The 22,207-nt window shown below is 35.6% G+C and overlaps 2 protein-coding genes across 17 annotated transcripts in view; one reads left to right on the plus strand and one right to left on the minus strand.

Moving 5' to 3' along the window:
* The window catches only part of LOC18436761 (polyketide cyclase/dehydrase/lipid transporter), a 35,211-nt gene extending 30,242 nt beyond the window's left edge, over nt 1–4,969 (minus strand). For 7 of the 14 annotated variants that reach the window (XR_016043978.1, XR_016043976.1, XR_016043977.1 and 4 more), the window contains exons 1-3: nt 4,483–4,969; nt 3,071–3,191; nt 473–558 (exon numbers count right to left, since the gene is read on the minus strand). Coding sequence is in view for 6 of the 14 variants with exons in the window: in XM_088851429.1 (XP_088707555.1) it covers nt 473–558; nt 3,071–3,191; nt 4,483–4,841 (566 nt within the window). In the remaining 8 variants the exon portion in view is untranslated. Of the gene's footprint in view, nt 1–472; nt 559–1,104; nt 1,189–3,048; nt 3,192–4,482 lie in introns of all 14 variants that reach the window. The other 7 variants (XR_016043980.1, XR_016043983.1, XR_016043982.1 and 4 more) reach the window with 2 other exon arrangements.
* A 10,460-nt stretch (nt 4,970–15,429) lies between these two features.
* Nucleotides 15,430–22,207, plus strand: part of LOC18436763 (magnesium transporter MRS2-F) — a 29,529-nt gene continuing 22,751 nt past the window's right edge. Inside the window, exon 1 of one of the 3 annotated variants that reach the window (XM_020668758.2) lies at nt 15,430–16,111. In XM_020668758.2, coding sequence (XP_020524417.1) covers nt 15,710–16,111 — 402 coding nt within the window. In that variant the 5' untranslated portion in view covers nt 15,430–15,709. The remainder of the gene's footprint in view (nt 16,112–22,207) is intronic. The other 2 variants (XM_020668759.2, XM_088851433.1) reach the window with 2 other exon arrangements.

Genomic DNA, 22,207 nt, shown 5'->3' on the forward strand with positions numbered 1-22,207 from the left:
ATGATATAGATACTCTTTTTCTCTGGAAAGTGAACATTATGTTATAACAACCATCAACTATTATTTCAGCGATAGAGTTTAAGATAAATGCATAAAATATCACATTCACAATAATACTATGATTGTCGATAATTAATTATTAACATGAATGTCTTTCTATGCTTCCACCCAGCTAAGGATGTTTAAGCAGCTACTAATTCTAAACAGTTTGTTGCAAAGGCTTACAAACCTATTTTCTCAGAAAAGATCCAAACCAAATCTAAGAAGGTAATATGATCCTTAGAAATGAAAATTCTGATCACTCCAAGTGAAACTCAACAACTACCATTACTTCTTGAGTAACAGACATTTCTTGCAGAATATAATAAGCATAATATGCATATTAGGAAGACTATGTAAAGAATATTAAGAAAACCAGAATCACGTATCTGGACATAAATAATCTATTAAAACTCCATTACATGGATCATACCTCGAACCAGCTTTGACAGACCACTTCCCCTCAAATTTCTTAAAGTCCCCATCAACCATCGAAAAGTGAAGCTCTTTACCATTTGCCTGAACCAGATGTCAAGTATTAAATATTAAAACAAGTACAATTCCTAGGTTTTTATTAAATATTAAGGGCAATTTCAAAATAAAATAGCCACCAGAAGAAGCAATGAGGCCGTCATCGATGTTAACAATGTCATCCATAGTTACTTTTTTCTATTGGTAACAATGTCATCTGTAACTCATAATCAGATCGAGTAACTAGGAGTGAAATGGTAAGATTGATTTGTTAGGGGTATGTGACTGGGGATGCATCTTGAATTTGGACAGGAATTGGGAAGATAGCTAACAACGGCAGTGTGGTGGTGGCATTCAGAGAGTGGGGGTCCATAAATATTGTTTCATGGTTGTAGTGTATTTCATAGTATAGAACTGCAGGGGTTTTCCACACTGTCCTCTTAGAGAAGATGACCAACCCACTCCCACCTGCACTTCCTAAGTTCATAACTGTAACCAACACTGGTTCCTCTAGTTCCTTCGTAACTTCTTACCTAATCCCACCAAAAAGACAAATATTATAGCAAATATCATAAATTCAAACTCTAACTTCACCTCCATTGCTTTCCAGGTCTCTGGAGCACTTCACCTCCCCCATGTATGTCCTTCCTCATGGATGCCTCTAGAGCCTGTCCAGCCCTGATAGTCAAAATGCTAATGTTATCCACACGGACGAACTTCTACTAGGTCATACAAAATAGATCAGCTCAAGATCGCCCGTCCTAAGCTTTCTCATCTCAAGGTAACATGTGAAGGGGTGGAAAGTGGAAATCACGCAATCTTTATTTCATGCTACAGGAAGGAGAAGCAATTCAATTCACATCTCTGTGTAGCTGGTTTATGAAGCTACCCAAGTTAACAATGTGTTTCGTTCTAGGAATCTCAAATTTTGAGGCTAGTCCCCTATGACCCATAATACGGTATGCAGTTCCTTTCTTGCCAAGTCACTCATAATACGGCAGGAAGAAAAACCTTCCATAGTTTATCAAGAAACTTGTTTGGGAATTCTTTTGGAACCAGTTTGCTATGAGGCTCTGGACGTTGCTGCCAACTATAGTTGCTGTGTTAAACTTCCACTACACGGTTTACCAAAGGTGGCGGGCAAAGCTGCATGAGGTGAACAAGTGCTTAGTGGTCAATGGCTCTCCCTTCCAGATTTTCAATAGTTTGTCATCCTTCGGATGCAAATGTCAAGTTCAGAAAAGGCATTACCTACTACCGATAAATAGTAAAGCTCTTTTATGACCTCCAAAGTAGATGATTGGATTTGATCCCATGATATTGTGGTGTTGGTTGGCAACTCCAAGAACAAAGGTGAGTGGCTGCACAAAAGTTATACCTGGAATTTATGTTGTATTACCACTCTCAAGGCGGCTAATATTTTCTTAAGTCAACTAATGCCTCAAAATGATTGAGAACTCTTAACAACCCATGAATCCTTAGAATGTAAGCCAAAGGGGGTTCTTGATAGGGTTGGTGGGCCATGGAGAAGCCAGGCTGTAGAATTTAATCAGCCCAAAGAAATTCAAAGAACCATAAACCAACCAAACCCATCCCCCCCCCCCCCCCCCCCCCAAAAAAAAAAAGGAAATTATTGCTGTTGATGTGATATACAGAGCTTCATCCACATAATTTCAAATTTATCAAGTCTAGGTGTCAAAGTTGAATTATCCCTGGGCCCAGGGGAGAGTTAACTCCCACCTCTTTTTGTCATATTGGGAGTGTGCAGCCATGCTTTTTGGTTTTTACTTATAATGATCGCCTGATTCCACCATTTTTGCTATCATGGGAGTGGTAGACCTTATTTCGCGCTGTCTATGAACTATACCTAACATCCAACTTGTTAGATGCCATTCTTTTTCGTAAACTCGCAACACTTACAATTCTACGTAGCACAAGTAAAAATTCCCCAAAAAAAAAGTGTCAAAGGTTAAGGTCGATTCTAAGAAATCCTAAAATATCCCCAATGAATATAAGAATGAATACAATGCCTTTAAGAGACCAGTTTTTGTTAGGAATCAACCAAGAATCACAGTGGAAATATTACTCTTGGAAGAGGAAGGTACTCAATTGGAAGTTCAAATCTTGGATTCTTTCCATCAATCACAAGAGCAGAGGATATTTCACACACAAATGCATCCCTTTCATTATTCTTAAGAGGAAGGTAGTTCATTGGTGCATAGGGGCCTTATAATTGGCAAAATAGATGACCATGGGGAATTTAATACCAGATCATGAGCAATATTATCTTATTCAAGAGTAACATCTCACATCCAAACCCCAAAATAATTAGATAATGCCACTTGTCAATGTAAAAAAGGGAAACAAACAATCAGACATAGGAATTATAACACGGAGGTAATCCAATGGCAATAAAATAAGGGAAATAACCAAAAAAATATCACATTCATATTGCTATCAGATTCAGCAATTGCCAATAAGAATTTTGTTAACAACATAAGTCACCTATTCAAGATGGAATACCAAATGAGAATATACCACAGAAGGTTGAGGAAATAACTGCATCAGGGAATTCTCTAAGGTCAAGAACAACTCGAGCTTCAATATGCCAATATAATGCTCTTTGCATTCCTCTCTGCATTAACCATATTCGCCCTGGATGTGGGCAAGGGATTCTCTCACTGCCAATAATGAAAACCATCAACCAGAATATAGACTAAGAGAACACCATAAGAAATCTAAAAAGCTTCTCAGTGATAACACCATTAACAATAAGGAAAGAAAATTATATCATCTGCTTACCAAATTGTACTTTATTTTGGCAAAAAGGTCCATTTGTTTCAAAATATCAAACAAATTCCCCAAAACAACTCATAATATTAGTGTCAAAAAAGAAAGGGAAAAGTTTATATAGAGCCGAGGCTCTAAACAATCAAATTTGAGCCTACCTGGAAAATTTCACTAGAAGATGTTGTTTTGCTGCCCAAATATCTTCAAATGGATCATCTTGACATCAAGATGCATGGACATGAGAAAAAATTGCATTTCGAGTTTTGGAAATAGTGTATTTTAAAACGCATTTTTTGACCATCAATTTTCAAGATTTTCAAGTTTTCATAGTTCTGTTGATCTACACTATTTTTGAAGCTTTAGACTTTATAAATAAATATATAAATATATTTTAAGGCTTTTACAAAGATTTCCGGTAGTGAAACCACATTTCTCGACACTATTTGAAGGTAGGCTCCAATTTGATTGTTTAGAGCCTAGGCTCTAAACAAACCACACCCAAAAAGAAATAGGTTAGATGATGAACAAGCCAGTGGCAATTGAAAGTTCAAGCAATATAAATGGAGCCTCTATAGCGAGTAAATCATAAAAGATTAATGATAATAGTCATAATAATGCAAACAAAAAACAACATAATCGCAGAACTTCTAAATGATAATATTATTTATTTATTTATGTATTATTGTTATTATTATTTGACCAAGCAAACCATTTATTACTATTATAATAATAATAATAATAATTATTATTATTATTATTATTATTATTATTATTATTATTATTATTATTATCATTATTTATTATTATTATTATTATTATTATTATTATTATTATTATTATTATTATTATTATTATTATTATTATTATTATTATTATTATCACTACTATTACTATTATTATTATTACTATTATTATTATTACTACTATTATTATTTATTCTTATTATTATTACTATTCTTATTATTATTATTCTTATTATTATTACTTTTAGTATTATTTTTATTATTATTATTATTGAATCCTCCGAAACACACACACACACACAGAGGTTGACATTTCTTTCAGTTCTCAGGTGAGCAATAATAACATAAAAATGGGTTTACTTGTATTTACCCTCAAAAATTCACATAAACAAAGCAAATCACAGGGAAAACATATTTTTACATATTTATATAAAATCACCTGCAAACGAGATTGGGGATGAAATCTGCAAGCCTTTCGTAATCAGTGAGCACATTCCAGACTGTCTCCTCATGTGCTTCTATCTCTACCCAGCCTCTTACCCCTCTCTCTCTCCATGAAACCACCTGCACCTCACATTGCACCCGCCCACTCTCCTCTTCTGCAACCTCTCTCCCTCTAGGATTTCCATTTCTGGAGTCTCCATTACCCAAGCTGGAAACCCTGATTCTGCTCCGTAAGTGAGGTGTTTCAGAGGCTAAGGAGAGGTGGTAGCCGTGGAAATTAGGGCAGGCTCTGGAAATGGCATTGGGTGAGAAGGTGTTGAAGAGAGTAGGAGGATTTGAGCTGATCATGGCCATGGGATTCAATTCATTGCTTACCCTGTCTCTACAATTCAGGCTCTCTCTACTCGCACTTTCTTCCCTCTCTGACGCCCTCCCTCTCTCTCATAGTACCCTCTCTCTATTTCTGGTGTTTGGAAAATCACAGTAAAAATATTATCACCAGGGTAATTATGCGGTTTGCATAAAGTTTCAACGTGAAAATGGTTTGAATTAGACCAAGCGCACCTCCAAATTTGATGTAATTTTTGTCTGAGAAATTTTTAGGATTAGTTTGGGGCCACAGTTAGCAAGTTGGGTACTATCAATAAATCGGCCCTCAATAAAAATAAAAATAAATCGTTTTTTTTTTTAAAAGTTCGAAAAAAAAATCAGGTAAAAAATACAGATCGGCAAAAATACTTCATGTAAATATATCACCGATATATCGGACTAGGCTCAAAAAATCGAAGTCAAAAAATCAGATAAGTTTAAAATATTAAAAATTTTATAATTTTAAAAAATAAAAATATTAATCCATCCAGAAAAATTTTATTAAACTATTATAATTAAGTCAATTAATTTAGTCGTCTCATAACAAGTATTGGAATTCGTATTTTTCTTTTTGTCCATGGAGGGTTGTCCTACACCGAAGCACTCTCCACCGTAGGATTTTTGAGGTGCACCTCACTTCAACGGAATAAAGTTGCAACCTTAAAATAAACTATTTTTCTCAAATAATAACCTCTTTCTCTCTAATTTAATAACGATAATACTCTCTCTCTCTCTATTATTAATGATACGGTTCTCTCTCTCATTTAACAATTCGATTTTTGGAAAAAATCACGTTTAAATCGGCGACTTGCTAACTACGACTTGGGGATCTATTTTTATCTTTAATTATAGAATTTTGGAGAAATTATAGATACCCATATTCAATTTTCTAGACATCTTAGCCCCTTGACTTTTTTATCCCACCCTAAATTTCAAAATTAATTTTTTTTGTATTTACCCTCAAATCAAAAAAAAAAATGGGTTTAGAACAATAATTCTTTTAATTTTTCTGATCTCCTCCATTTGGAGTCACGTGACTCTCTCTCTACCAACTCTCTCTCTCCCAAAGTAAAAACATGTTTGCTCTCTTTCACTCTCTCATTCGCGGTAATGCGGCCCAAAACCTAGTGTGCAAAACCGCATTGAGTTCCAGTAACATGGCTTGTAATGTGATCCAACGCCCAGTGTGCCAAATCAGGTAGCTTTGAGTTAAGTACTGGACCGAATATCTTTTTGTGGTAGCTTTGAGTTAAGTACTGGACCGAATATCTTTTTGTGGTAGCTTTGAGTTAAGTACTGGACCGAATATCTTTTTGCGGTCTCACACTTCTTTGTGTCGGACTGTAAAAAATTTTGGTCCGACACATACTACTAGAGAATGAGATAAGGGAAGTGAGAGAGAGAAATAGAGGATATGGGCTTTTAGAGTGAGAGAATGAGAGAGGGAAAAGGAGAAATGAGTTTTTATTTTAAGAGAAAAAGTATGGGTAGAGAGAGACGTGGCTCTAAAAAGGGAGAGGAGAGAAAGTAATGGTATTTTTTAAAAAAATTATTTACTTTTTTATTTCAAGTAAATATAAAGAAAATTAGTATTGGGTTTAAGATGGAATACAAAAAAATTTTAATACAATGTCTATGAAGTTCAATTTGGAAGGCATTTATAATTTTCTCTAGAATTTTAAACTTCAATGATAATTTAATAAATGGATCTATAGACTTGTGAAATTCTTGAAAATTGACATCTAGATAATATGTTGCAATATGTATTATTTTTTATACTTGAAATCTATTTGGACTTACTGTAACATTCAAGTACCATAAAAAAATGGGAAGAGAAAAATAAAGAAATTTATGTGATAATTTAACCCTTACTCTATACTGAGTTTAATTTGGAGAAGAACTGTATCAAAATTTGAGGAAATTAGCAAATCTCCTTTATCCTAAAAAGAATTAATTTGGAGAAGAACTGTATCAAAATTTGAGGAAATTAGCGAATCTCCTTTATCCTAAAAAGAAGAAGAAAAAACTACCATACATTTCTCACAATTCCTCTTTAAACCTACATTTTATTCGAAGATAAGTTCCTATTTTAGTCATGTGATATGTGTCAACTCCTAAACTGTAGCGTAATATTATATAATGGAAAAATATACAATGAGGCCATTTATCTTTGGTGCAAGGTGGTCACAATTAATCTTTAATCATTAGATGTGAAATTGGGTGGCTACATTTTGACCAAGCTTAAAATTCAAAATAAATTTTCTCAAATGTTGTGACACATTCAAGCAATCAGATTTCACATCCAATGGATATAAGTAAATGCAATGATTTCATGCAATGTGGCCACCTTGTATAAAAGTTAAATGATCTCATTGTATACAGTCCCTTATATAATATATAGATAGCATAGATAATAAGTTTACAACATCATTACAAAGTAATAATATTTTTTTTAAAGTCATTGTTACAAAGTTATAGTTTTAAAAAGTTTTAAATTCGGCTCAAGTTCACTACTGAAACCTTACTCGAGCTTAATAACTTGGGCTAGTCCCTGTCAAAACCCCTCTTCCCTGCTCTTGCAACCCTTTGCAATCATAAAACTAACTATTAGATACCAATGGACTATAAAAGATTTATATTTTGATAACCATCCTTTGAAACGATAATTGATGATGGTGGGAACGGACAATGGAGTATAGAAAACTATGGTGATGTCTTTTGCAATGAAATGATTGATAATGATGTAAGGAACCCCCAAAATTTGACATGACCTCAAAGTGGATTCCATACTTTCTCGATTGGTGCCTATCATTTCCTAACGTGTTCATGACAATATGCTTTTCCAAGGTATTTCGATTAGGGTAAGAGGGGTTTCAGGCGGGAGGAGGAAGATAGAGATTTTCAATACTTGAAGCACCAAATATATGAGAATTTTGGTTTCTCAAAAATAAAAAATATGAAAATTTTAGCTTTTCAATATCCAAAAAATTGTTTATTAAAACCTGAAAAAGATAGTTTCATCATTTTTTTAAAAAATATTGTTACGAAGGGGAGAAAATGGGTACATATGTAGTAACGAAAAATTATGGGTAATTTTGTAATAATGGAAAAAAAGATATATATATATATATATATATGTGTGTGTGTGTGTGTGTGTGTATGTGTGTGTGTGTGTGTGTGTGATTTTCTAAAATCTAAAACTAAGTAAAAATCTTGAGCTTTGTAAAATACTAAAATCTATAAAGAGAGAATGACTAAACTCAATAAAATCATAAAAAAACAAACTCAACTAAGAAAGAACTAAACTAGGGAAAGCTTGAGTGGGGGAGAAGAAGAAGGGGTGAAAGTGATATGTTGAGTACAAAAATAGGTCATTGACATATACTTTCGGGTCATACTAAGTCACAAATTTTACCGGTGGAGTGATTTGAATCGTATCGAAGTCATCCAACTGTACAAAGTTGAATTAAAAAAAATAAAGACAATATTTTCATAGGGTTCCAACACTATCAAAATAAGTAACCTCATCTCTTAACTCACCAAGAATTATAATTTTGGCATTGGAAAAACTTCAAATTGACCATTTCGGCCTCGAACATTATGGTTGTGAAAAAATTAGGATTCTAAAACCTAAAAATAGTGTACATCGTGATACATTATATTGACCTTACATTTCACCCTAAAAATAAGTGTTCACAAATCCGTAAGATATGTATTAGTTCTTTAGCTTCAAATTTCATAGTCAATATTGGAAATTGATTTTAGAGCATCATGGATATGTATGATACCCAAAGTGCTTTCCGGAGTGGGATTTGGGATGAGGCTTTAGTTTGTTTTCATAAAGCCTAAGCCTTAAAAGGGCCACCAAGTGGCAATTGGTACAATAAACCCATCCTTATCTCCTTTATTTGGAGGGCACAACTATATTCATCGACTCATCGAAAGGATTGACTCTCGCAATATGCATACTTCGATGATGCGGGGAAGTATACATGGGGTGTTGCAACCCTTGCATTCATTTATCAATTTTTTTGTAATTTTAAGCTTCTGACCTTTTTTTTTATGTCTTGGTATAGTATTGATTCTATAAGTGTTTTATACCTCTATGCCCCAAGTCTCTTCCAATCAACCCGAGTCCGCATAGAGCTTGCATGTGGGCTAAACAACTATGTTGTGAAGACTCATACAAAGTGCTTGAAAATCTTAGACTTCAATCGATTAGTGGTGTACTTGTGTGCTCATATAGTTGTTGTTTACAAATCAATTACGTATTTATAAAAATATTTATTATGTTACGCTTTGTTTTATAAGGTGATATGGCAACCATACGAGGAACACTGAGAAGAATATTACAACATATTTGACATGATTAGCAAGGAAATTGAGTTGTTCCAGATGTACTTAATAGTTTAAGATCGCCAAGTATTATACAATTGATCGCGTGCTTTGATAGCTTGGGAAGGCACAAGGGATCTTGTTGAGCCTCCTAAATGGGATAGGAGGGAGAAATATGGCAAACGACCCATAAATTATATAAATGAATTGAGTATGGAGATAATGGGCTGGCACCAATGGGAAAATAATATTGTTGAAGATGACTGTGTGAATGGTGGGGGCTTACGAAAGAGTACATAGCTTGGTATAGCTATTTTCACACAGATATAGGGTTACATAAGATTACATTGGGTGATGGCAGTTGAGTTCACCTGAAGAATACCCCATGGGTGATGATGATGATGGAAAATGGATAGATTACTTATCTTATGTATTTCATTATTTGATTATGTTTTGATATGCATATGGTCTATTTTTTCCATTCCACATTTGTGTTATTATTTAGTTGTTATTATAATTGCAGCAACATACTTGTATAAAGATGCTTGATGTGATGCTCGACAATGAAGTATTAGCATGGGAATTCCAACATTATGTACTTGCAGCTCGTGATTTGTCAATAAAAAATACGTTGGTGGAGGCAGGTGTCGAGGAGATAGCGGGTTCCATATATGGAGGAGAGGATTGTGAGAGTGAGAGTGAGGAGGGTGAGGAGAAGGGAGGAGGAGGGTGAAAGCAAGGAGGGAAAAGGAGGAGAGGAGGAGCAAGGAAGATGGTAAGGTGGGAATGGAGGAGAGGAGGAGCAAGGAAGACAGTAAGGTGGGAAATGGATGAGAGGATGATGGAGAAAGCGAGGAGAATAATGAGATGAGAACGAAGATAAGAGAAGACTGACATTAGGTGCACGTTCCTACTTAGCTTGAAGAATCGAGGTAGAATTTTCAACCACAAAGAGGGGGAGATACAAGGGGTACCTTGGGCGGCTAAGAGGGAAGGTCTGCTGAGGAATCCCATGTGAAGATGAAGGATCTACTAAGCTGGTCGACAAAAAATTTGAGACGTAGAAGTTGACGAATATTTTTATTTTTGAAGCTTCATTTACATATGGCTTTTTCCTATTTCACATGGTGTTTAAGAACCTTTATTTATTTTCAGTGGTTTCTAAATAATTGTAACTAGTTGTTTTTTAGCTAATGGTAATGTTTTATAAATGAAATTCGCTGGTTTCGCCTGTTATGTGATTATTCTTATTTGGGAAAAATAAGCTTGATTTATACAATAGACAAACTTTAGAACCTTGAACTCCATGGAGGTGTATGTAAATAGCTTTGGACAAAAGTGGCTTTTTTTTCATAGGAACTAAAAAGGAGCCGTTACTTTGTTTATAACTTTATTTTTTTGTGTATTTAGTTTTAAATATGGGAAAATATGGAATGAGACTATTTACCTTTGATACAAGATGGTCACATTAATCTTGACCATTGGATGTGAAATTGGGTGGCTGCAATTATTCTATTGACCACGACCAATTTTCAAAAAGAAGTTTTCTCAAACTTTGTAACACATCCAAGCTATCAAATTTCACATCAAACAGTTGTGAGGAATTGTGACCACCTTGTATCAAAGATAAATTATCTCATTGTATACAATCCCTTTAAATATTATGAAAGACTTTTTTAGTCTATGAAACTTGTGCTTTCTTGAGTCGATGAAACTTGTCTATAATATAGAGCCCAATGTCAAGCACTATAGTTGTATGGTTGATCTTCTTGGGCTTGCAGGTTTTCTCGAAGAGGCATGGGAGGACATCTCTAGTATGCTTCTAGTTCAATTGAAGTAAAATGGTGTTGTTCATGAGTTTTTAGCAGGGGTTATTGAGATAAAGAGAAGCTGCTCATTGGTGTCACTGGACACTGATGAGGAGGGCTATAAACCACACCTCTCAAGTGTCGCCAGACATTAATGAGGAGGAAAATGGAAGCTGCTCTTTAGAAACACAGTGGGAAGATTGCAATTGTATTTTGGGACTTCAAGTACAAATCCTACCCCAAAGCGAATAGTAAAGAACCTAAGAATATGTTCATGTACAAATTTTTGGTAAAATGGAAAATTGCCTCAAGATATATTGAAATTGGTTAAAACCATTTTTAAGTTCAAACAAAGTTTTTGCTCTATATACAATTTTTTTTTTTTTTGGAGTAAAGTTAACTTTTGCTCTATGTATAAATTAAAATTGAATTTGTTACAAGACGCCTCCAAATGGATTTTCTCTATTAAATAAGAGTATAAACCATTTGAATAGTAGAGTACCACGGTCCAACACAAAATTGTGCCAGAACCAAAAGGGAATATGAGGTCCAGCACAAAAGTATGGCTTCTGGAATTCCAGAAGCCTCATGACATGGTCCGCCACAAACACTTTTGTGCCAGATTGTGGTAAAAAGTGGGGTCCAATACAAAAGTGTGCAAGATTGACAAATTTTGCGCTGGACTGCTTAATCCTCTTTCGTTTTGGCACACTTTTGCGTCGATCCAGTACACTTTCGATTCTGGCTTTTGAAATTTCAGAAGCTTCATGACCGATCCAATATACTTTTGTATTGAATTGCATTTTTTACCACTGTCTAACCCAAAGTGTGTGCTAGACCGGCTTCCAGATTGAATTTCGAAAGCCGCGTGAGCTAACCCATCACACTTTTATGGTGGACCGCATTTTTTGCCATGTTATGCAGGTTTGACAAATTTTGTGCTGGAGCGTTTTCTATTTTTTTTCCGAGATGTGTGCCACGTGAGGTATGGAACATTTTATGGACGGAGGGTGTACACAAAGTGCACAAACAGTGCGATTTGGATTTTTCTTTTTGTTCCTTTTTTTTCCCGAGATTAGTCTATGCGTTAACGACGTTACACCCCAAAAATTTTAGGGCACTAAAATTATTCCTAAATAGAGTATTACCAAGGGAGTAAGTAAACAATATGCTCCCTCACAAGCAAATTTTTTTGGCTCTTTTTTTTCACTTCCATCATCAACATGGACGCTTGACGGTACCCTTACTCACTCACTACTTTTCCTTCATCGAATCACCAAATACTCGAAAAGACATGTATCCCCGTATCTATAATTGTAATCCCAAATAATCCCTTTTTCCTATAAAAATCCTATAGATCTCGTCAAGTTAAACAAAAACGATGTTTAACCCCTCCTTTTTCACCTTTTATAGTCAGAATTATACACTTCATTTTATCTTAGTCAACATGTTATCTCAATCCTAAAAAAACTCTATTTCTCCTTTTTTCTCATTGTCGACCTCTTCCTCCCTCTCTCTCTCTGGCAATCTTCTCTCGATACTTATCTCTCTCATCTCAAGAACCCCACAAGTTAAAAGACATCACAAACTCCATTTATACGATGAAGTTATTAAAAAAAGAAAAAGCGTAAATACATTAATTTGGACAATAGAAAAGGCAAAGAGGGAGTTAAATATCTTTAAAAAAAAAAAAAAATTGGGGTCTCATAAACTTTTTTTTTTTTGACTAGAGGGTTATTTTAGGATAATAATTTTAGCAAGGGGGCTATTTGTTTTTTTTTCCCCTACTTTATCTACTTCATGTTTTGCACGCATAAAAATATTTGTATGAAAGTATTTTTACATAAAAAACGCCCCTATGTGATTAGATGTGAGATGTTTTTTTCACTTCAATTGATCCTGATGTATTTTTTTGTTGGGTGAGTATAACCATTAAAGGCCTTATATGTGTTTGTAATAAACATTTTGATATAATGAAATATGAACTCTGTGGAAATGTGGTATTGTGTGGATCATACTAACCAAATGATGTTTGCTGATACCAGATTAAGCTTGACGAGCTAGACCAGTCGGTTCGGAAAAACTTATGTTACTTGGGTATAGAAACTATCTGACAAGGGTTCTCATAGATTATCCCTTAATGAGTTTGAAGTATGTTCGGATGAGTGATCCGAAGGACTGTGTGATTCTTGTGTGTGATGGTGGCCTTCAGATACGAGGGCCAAAGCCTCATCCACGAGCCATCACATGGCATGCATATATGATAGTCGTTTCGGTAAAGTGAACCACTTTTTAGGGTGAAGCCTAGGCATGTGCGAGAGATACCCCAATGCGCCATAGGAGTCGTGGTCGCATTAGGTATGGGTAAACTGGGATTACGACCCCTTAGCTTATCGGCCAGACTTTGGTCACCCACTAATGAGCCCCTGTATGGACTGTGAGTCATGGGAAACACTAGGTCGGTTTGATAAAGCATGTGTGGATCGTGGTCTACAGTTGAAGGTGGAGTGCCCTAGCATTTATTTATTTATTTTCTAAATCATATGGATCATTTTCCCATATACTGAATTTAATTATGTTTGTTTTAATGATATATAATTTTTAAAATTATTATTTGAATTTTTCTAGATCTCTAGATATTTTATTTATCAAATTTAGATTTATAAAAACAGAGATACTGATTTTAGATTGATTTAAATTATTCATATTGGATTTTATGAATTTCTAAAAATTATTTAATTTCTAATTAATTTATTTTTTCATGGGAGGCTCCGTAAGCATATGGGCCCACCATTGCAATGTAGGAGGGACCCATGAGTGCCACCTATGGTAGCACAATGAAGAAAAATGTTTGTGATGATTTGGAAAGCCTTTGCTTTGACGAAGGTCTGAATTGATTTTTTGAAAGCATGAGAAGACTTGTACATTATTTTGGTATGCACAATATTATATTTAGAGTTCTTTTTTGTTAATTTCTATTAATGGAAAAATGGTTTATGAAAGGGGATAAATGTTCTAACACATTATATGACGTTGATGGTCCATCTATGAAATGGAGGTCTCAAATCTCTCACCCCACAAGTCACCTAATATCAATGGTTCATTTTCAATCTCATAAGAACAGGCAAACCAAGAAAAACCCTAATAAATTATGATATTGTTCAAAACACTACAAACAGAGATTGATTCCTACCAAAATCTCTGCATCTCTATTTTCTCTAATATCTCTCTCTATAGTTGGTAAGTTGGGGGGGACATGCTCCAACCTAGGAGTTATCTCTCTCTCTTTAAGCCTAAGGGGGCACGCCCCAACCTATAAGCTATCTCTCTCTTCCAAAGTTTTGTAAGAGGGGGACACGCCCTACCTAGATCTATCTCTCTCTTGGCATATCTTGTGGTGGTGTTGATCCTAAGGGTTGGGTTGTAGTAAGTAGATGCTATTTCTCTTGACTATTTATAGGTTTGAACTTAAGTTTGAGATTTGTGACCTAAAAGGAGTTTATAGTTCCATTTGAGGATTTGGCCTAAATTTGTTTTCTTGGTTGAGATTGAAGGTTGATCGTTGATCGTACACCATCAAATGGTGGTGACTTGGTGTGGGGTGTAAGAAGCCCGATTGAGGTAATCTCCGACACTATCTTTTTGTTTATTACCATATTTAATTATATAGTTTTTTTATTCTCAAGCATAAGAATTGTTGTTATTTTATTTGATTAAAAAAAATTAATTTCGTGGCATCAAGGTTTTTGAAGATCTCGAATTTATTAGTTTTATTTTATTTGAAGCAAAAGTTATTGTAATAAGACTACTTATAAGTGATATTTGCCAAAAAGAGTGAAAATATGAAAAATAAAAAAATATATTCCCCGACAAGATCACATTTAGTCTTTCTTTCATTTTCTACACCAATTAGTCTAAAAAAACTCATATTAATCACGTATAGAGTTATTTAAGGTATTTAATACGAAAAAACTTTCACAAGAATATTTGAATATTTTTACACATCCGCTGCAGCGTCCATGTCACTTTTCCAAATTTCATGATGCATAAGCACACTTGGTGGGAGCGGGAAATTAGATTATTAAAAGGACAATTGTTTCATGTAGGTTGGACAGCATGACTACATATGCGGTCCAAAAAGTGTAAAGCATCCATCTTAAAGATGGATGCAAGTAGGCGTTTGAGCTTAAAACAATGAAAACTAATGGTCCAAATATTTTTTTACTAGAATTATTATTTCTATTTTTACAATTTATTTATTTTTTCATATTCATGATCTTTATGCTAGAGATTACGTATCCTTCCTTAACAATCAACTAAAAAAATCCATCTAAGAAATATATTTATTAATAGGCCCGCATTTCTACGAATGCGGGCTTAGCCGCAGAAACCGGGTCCTTATTATAATCTCTGCTCTCTCTTTCAAAGATAAATGGACAGAAGCCCTCCTCTCTCACTGTGCTCCCCCTTCGCTCCATAAAGTATATATAATCAGTCGCAAAGTGGAGTTTTATTCTGAGGAAGGTTTTCTATTCTGAGGAAGGGTGGGTGTTACTTAACAAACCCTTGCACTCCCAGTACTGAACCAGAGAAACCTACCCCAGAAAAACAAGAAACAAAAGAAAACAAGAAGAAGATGATGGAGACCATGGCGATCTATAAACATAAACAACTGAAGTCCCTATTTGGAAAACCTAAGAATCCCCATTCATGGATTCCAAGTTTCAAAACCAGAGGAATTCTGCTAAAATCGTGGCTGAAGATGAAGCAGTTAGGGTACCAGCTGGTCCTAGAAGAAAAGGGGCCACTGTCCTCGAGCCATGGCTGGTTATCACAGTTTCTGGTCGATCTTACCTCGAAGAAGCAGGAAAGCATTCGATCAAGAGACGAACTGGTTTACATGCTCGCGATCTTCGAGTTCTTGATCCTGTTCTCTCCTATCCTGCAAGGATTTTAGGGAGAGAAAGAGCGATCGTGATCAATCTTGAGCATATTAAAGCCATTATAACAGCAGTTGAGGTTCTGATTTTGAATTCGAAGAATCCTTTGGCTTCTACATTTGTAGAAGACCTTCAAAATAGGATTTCAGATTCTAGTGGAATGCCCAGAAATGTAGGTCAATAACTTTTTGATAGATACAGTTACTGTTTCTTTGGAAATGATTTCATTTTGATTCAATATGATAAAATTGGATTTTTTTGGTGAAATTTTATTCTATTTTGTTGTTTTGATTTTATTTATTGTTTCTTGTTATATGTTTCTGACTATGAAAAATGGACATCTGACAACACGTCCACACCTGGTTGACACCGGCCATGATTTTAAGCTCTAGAAACCGAAATGACATGGCCAATGAGTGTCCACATCGGCCATGATTCGAATCTCTAGAAACCGAAATGAGATGCCCAATGAGTGTCCAATACCGTGTCCATATCTTGAGACATATTTTGAGTTGAGAATGTGGTGTCTCTTATTTAAAAATGCTATTTCTCATGAAAAATTTATTAATTTTATTTTTTTTCAATATTCTTCAAATAGAAGTGTCTCTTTTTTGTTTCACATCTAGTAAAACTGCTGGTGTTTCTCTCTCTCTCTCTCTCCAAGTCGTGAGACTCTATCTCACTTCTTCTTCAGTGCTCCCCTTCTTCCATTCATCTCATATTGCCCTTAGGAAGCATTCGTATGTTTAACTCATATTGCTTTTCTTCGTATTATAATAGGGATCTCATTGTTTTGGGAAGATTTCGTAATCAATCTTTGTGAAATAGGTTTCACCCCCACGTAATCCATGCACCAATGATGTCTATAACGAGACTTACGATTAGTAATTTTTTTTCTGCGGTTTGTATAAGGTTGAGGCCTAAACAATCTAAGTAAGGCGCACCTTCAAATAGTTTCAAAACATGTTGTTTGATGGCCTGAAAATTTATTTCATCTCTAATTATAAAATTCAAAATTACAAGATAGTGTAGATTGAATAGATCTATGAACACTTGAAAATCTTAAAAATTGACGGTCCAAAAAATACATTATACAAGAGGCACTATTTCTAAGACTTTAAATGTATTTTTTCTTATGTCCATACATCATGAGGTCGAGATGATTGAATTGAGGGTTTTTCAGCATCAAAACAACCTCCTCTAGTGAATTTTTGAGGTGCACCTTAATATGACTGCTTAGGGCTTCACCCTAATATAAACTTTCTCCTTTTTTTATTGTATGAAAGTAAAGGGTCCTATTATAATCCTTTATTTTGTACTGTTTAATTGTTGTATTCAACAAAGGTACACGACTTTGTTTAATCTATTTTTGTATATTTTCTTCTATGGTATTTATTATATGATTATTATATTCTTTTTATTTTAGTCTAATTTTCTTTTTCACTAGTAGTATCTCATTTAATCTATCTTAGTTTAGTTTTTCAATATTATTTTTTTTTGACAATTTGTAGTACATCTATTGTCCGAGTAAAAAGTATTTGGGTATAGTAAAAAAACTCAATTTTCTTGATGGTGTGTTGTACTTGAGTCTTTTGCCTTGACCTTTTTGATGTATTAAGTTGCGACTGTCTTCATTTGAGAAATGGATGATAAATTGCACTAAATGTTTTAATATACTCACCCAAACACTCTCTCGCACACACACATGTATATTCTATGGATGTGTTGTGTCTAGGTGACTCTTTTTAGAGTTCACGTTCCTAACGCTGGTATCTATTTCACAAATGGATACTTGTGTTTGTTTCCGTGTAACATCGGTTCCTAATTGTCTTCCATCAATTTGATTGAATTGATGAAATGTAATGTTGGTAATGTGAATTCGGTTTTATATTTGTTGTTTTGATACTCGAATGATTGTGTCCTTTTTTAGTTCCTTGATTAGCTTCCATCATTTTGATTGTCTGATGAAATTGGATTGTATTTTAAGTGAATTCAGTTTTGTAGTTATGTTTTTGATCTTTGAATGACTATCTCCTCCTAGTAGATAACAATTGTGTTTGATGTTATTTGCACCTTTCATCCTTGAATGATTCTTTTTCTTTGTTTATTCCTTGAGTATCTTCCATGATTTTGATTTCTGGCGCAATTCCATGTTGTGGGCTAGTCAAATCATCAAATCATCTCCCTCCATGTGTGTGCTTGCACGATGTGCTCTGTTCACTAAACTGTATCTTATTCTACCCTTGAAGAGAGTACTCGTGACTTGTAGAGGAGAAGTATGGAACAAATTCATTTGGCAACTTTATCATCAAGCTTGCCCCTATTTGGACCAAGGATGTGAACAAAACATACACAGCCAAACACCTTGGGAGATACATGGAACATGGGTGAGTTGGGATGAACAATTTTAGCGAAATATTTTCCCTCAAGAACACGAGAGGGCATGCGGTTTATTAAAAAGATAGCTGTGAGAACTGCTTTAGACTTGGAACTTTCATTCCCAGTAAAGAGCTTGGATGACTTCCAACAAGTATGTTTTTTCTCTTAGTTATACCATTATGTTGAGGTGTGTATGGACACATTGTTTGGAACTCAATCCCTTGGTCAAGAAGATAATCTATGAGTTTGTTTGACATATTCACCCCCATTGTCAGACCACAAGGCTTTAATTTGTGCATCATATTGAGTTTTAACCATTCTGTGACAGACTTGAAATAGATTAACAACTTCATCTTTGTGTTTGATTATATAGACAATTGTAAATCTGGAATAATCATTCACAAATGTAACAAAGAAACGAAGTCCAAACACATATGCAATTGGTGAGGAACCCCACACATTAGAGTGTATAAGAGAGAAAGGAACATCACTCTTTTTATTAATACTGATAGGGAACGAAGTTCTACAATGTTTTGACAACTCACAAATTTCACATTGCAATTGAACTTGACTCAGAGACTCAACAATTTAGGAACTGGAAAACGCAAAGTAAAAGACGATGCATGATCAGTTGGGTGTGCCATAAATATACCCTTTTTTTATTAGCAATTGAAGATGTGACTGCTGCAGTCAAGGCACGATCAGGAGTATCCAAAAAGTACAACTCTCTATTTTCACAACCATGCCCAAATGTACCTTCCGCGTCATCAAGTCTCGGAATTCGTAGTGAGAAAGGAATAATGTTGTACTGCAGTTTAGGGTCTTTGTGAGGTTATCAACTAATAGGAGGTTACTAGAAAGATTGGGAACATGCAAGGTGGATGACAAGTTAACAAAACGAGTAACATGTATGCTTCCCTTTCCCTTGATTGGAATAATAGAAATATCTGCTATTTTAACTAATTCATGACTAGAACAAGGGATATAAGAGGAGAAAAATCAGTCATACAAGTCATATGTTTAGTTGCTCTAGAATCAATAACCAAGGGTTTTAGAGCTATTTATAGAGATATGATGTACTGATGCAGATATACCTGTGCAATATGAGACTTTAAGGAGGAAGAATGGTCTCGAATGGACGCCTATTGCTTGACATCTAGGAGCTCGCTTAGGAATAGTCACCAACTCTTCTTGAGGTTCAAAGGAGGTGGTATCTTGCTGCCCTTGAGTAAGTGGGACAATACTTTCACTGATTGTTGCTGAATTTGACTTTGGAAAGTTTTGCCTCGGGCGTCCAACCAGATCCCAACATGTTTTCCTTGTGTGTCGAGTCTTCCCCCAATAAGCGCACTTTCATTTATCATTCTCATCAGATGTGGAGTTCCCACGGTCACGTCCATCACCTCGGCCTCTACCACGGCTCCCAAAACGCCCTCCACCTCGATTACCACTAACACTTGTGAATAGGACGGATCTTTAAGTTTCACCCATAGACACTGCTATTATCTTGCATCGAGTTTCTTCATGCTGAAGAAAGGAGAAAACAGTACGAAGTGATGGCACAGTCTCGCCACTGAGAACATTTGCCCTAATGGTTTTATACTCTCCATTAACTCCCCTCAAAAGATAAAAAAATCTTCCCATTGTTCCAGTCTCTCTCGCTGTTCCTTTGCACAAGAAGAACATTGTATGGGCTAATGCTGCATAGAAAATAGTATTCAATTCATAATAGCCATATCTTCATCCTCTCAATCTGCATATTTAACATCCTTTAAGTAAGGTTTTTCCACACGGTCATCAATGTATCCCAGTTTTTCTTTCCACCAAAAAAAATAGTACTGACTTGGTCAATTCTAAATAGTTTGGTTCCATCAAACCTGATTATGGTAATGTGTTCCAGATGCATCCATATTTGATGCATACAGAGACATTTTCTATTGTAGTTAAGATCCGGTTACACCCGCAGATCTTAATCAACAATGGAGATCAAGTTATACCCTTTGATCTCTTCAAATAAAAGGTTTTACAGATCTGATTACAACCTTAGATCCGATCACACTCCTTTTTTTTTTTAGAAAAATACGAAAAAAACAACACTAACAATACTTCTTTGGTTGGGGCATACAAACCCTAATCCATCCAACTATTTTTTCAAATATATACTTCATCGGCATCTAGAATCATAAAAAAAACTCACCTCCATTGGCACAAATACTGCTGGAAAAAAAGTTAGGGCACAATGTTTTAAAAGGCGGACTGCCCAGAGCTTAGGCGGTCCCGAGGGCTTGGGCGCCCCTAGGCCTAGGCGGCCCAGATAGGTGGCCTGCCCCTTGGCATCGCCTAGGCGCTACGGAACCCTCCTAAGTGGGCGAACAGGGCCTGCGCCCTCCCAGGGGCCTGGGCGCCTCACCCAGGGCCTATTTTAAATAGAGAAAAACTTCAAAAAACATGTTTCTGGGAGTCGAAGTTTTCTTTCTATTGGGCCTATTTTACATGTTCCCTCCATTAGAGCCTAGTTTAGGAAGTACAACTTTTCTTTCTACTGGGCCTCCCAGGTTTTGGGTGTTCGCCTAGGTGCCACCCCATGCTTTTTGAAACACTGTTAGGGCATGATTGCATCATCTAACTCAAAGAATGATGTCAGTCCTAAACACAATTCTTGCTCACCTTTTTGATGCTACAACTTCGTGTTATAGTAATGTGCTACAATATCATGCTACAATACCATCCTTACTGTTTTTTTTTTTGAGAGAATACCATCCTTACTGTTCGTTAGGCTCTAATACCAAGTTGAAAGTAAAGTAGAAAAGAAAACAATTTTGTCGGTTCCAGAGAGAAATGCTGGGTTTTGTGGCCTTTAAATGCTTAGAGAGCTTGTAAAAATGATATATTTAGTGGAATATGCATTTTAGTGTGTGTGTTGACTGACTAAGGGTTGGGGGTTTATGGCCTTAGTCATGTCCAAAACCTTTGGCTCTGGGCATGTAGCACTACCGAGAAGGTTTTGCAGTGGGTCATCCCTTGTTGAGGTTGGAGAGATGTGTAGGGATCATGTTTGTAGGCCAGGAGAATTATGTGGTCTTTTGTGTGAGGTTGTAGGCCTGTGAGAGCAAGGGCCAAAGCCTCAACAAACTTCCACACAGAATGTATACGTGACAACCACATGGGAACCAGCCCTAAAGAGGGACACGTGTACATGTGCATAGAGAGAGCCCCCTTTGCACTGCGGTGACAAGTGCTAGACTTGCTCTTAAAAGGGGTAACTGAACTCCACATTCCAGAATTATGGTCCTATTGTATATTATCCAACTTTGACAAGCTAATCATGGCCTCTACCCTCTTATAACATTAAGTAATAAACCTAATAACAACTATGGATTAAGACAAACCAGGAATAAACAAAAGTTAAATGACAGTTTCATCCATCAAATACAATAAAGCTTATTTCTTTTATTTTCAACATAGTGGTCTCTTTTTATGTGCAAGGAAAGCCAAATCCACTCACATCTGGCCTGTCTTCATGGTTTATTGAACTGTTTTTGCCTCTTTCTCTATTTTCCTGCATCAGTTGGCCAGCTCATCCATTTACCTGGTTAAAGATGAAGATTGATGGTGCATCCTTTGGCAACCCAGGTACCATAGGCAATGGGGTTGTTATTAGGAATCATATTAGATATCACGGCTGGTTTCTTGGCACCGATTGGGATCTATTCCAATAACATAGCTGAGTTGAATGCCTTGGAAATGCGAGTTCAGTTTGTGAAGGAACTCTATTACAACTATATAGAGATCGAGAATGACTATGTGCTATTGGTGGCCTCTATGTTAGGAACCTTCGTCCCTCCTTGACATTCTCGCACTATTATTCTAATTGCTTTTGGGGGTGTGA

This window comes from Amborella trichopoda, chromosome 11, assembly GCF_054954075.1.
Source record: "Amborella trichopoda isolate Santa Cruz 75 chromosome 11, AtrichopodaSantaCruz75HAP2 v2.0, whole genome shotgun sequence".
Taxonomy (NCBI): Eukaryota; Viridiplantae; Streptophyta; class Magnoliopsida; order Amborellales; family Amborellaceae; genus Amborella; species Amborella trichopoda.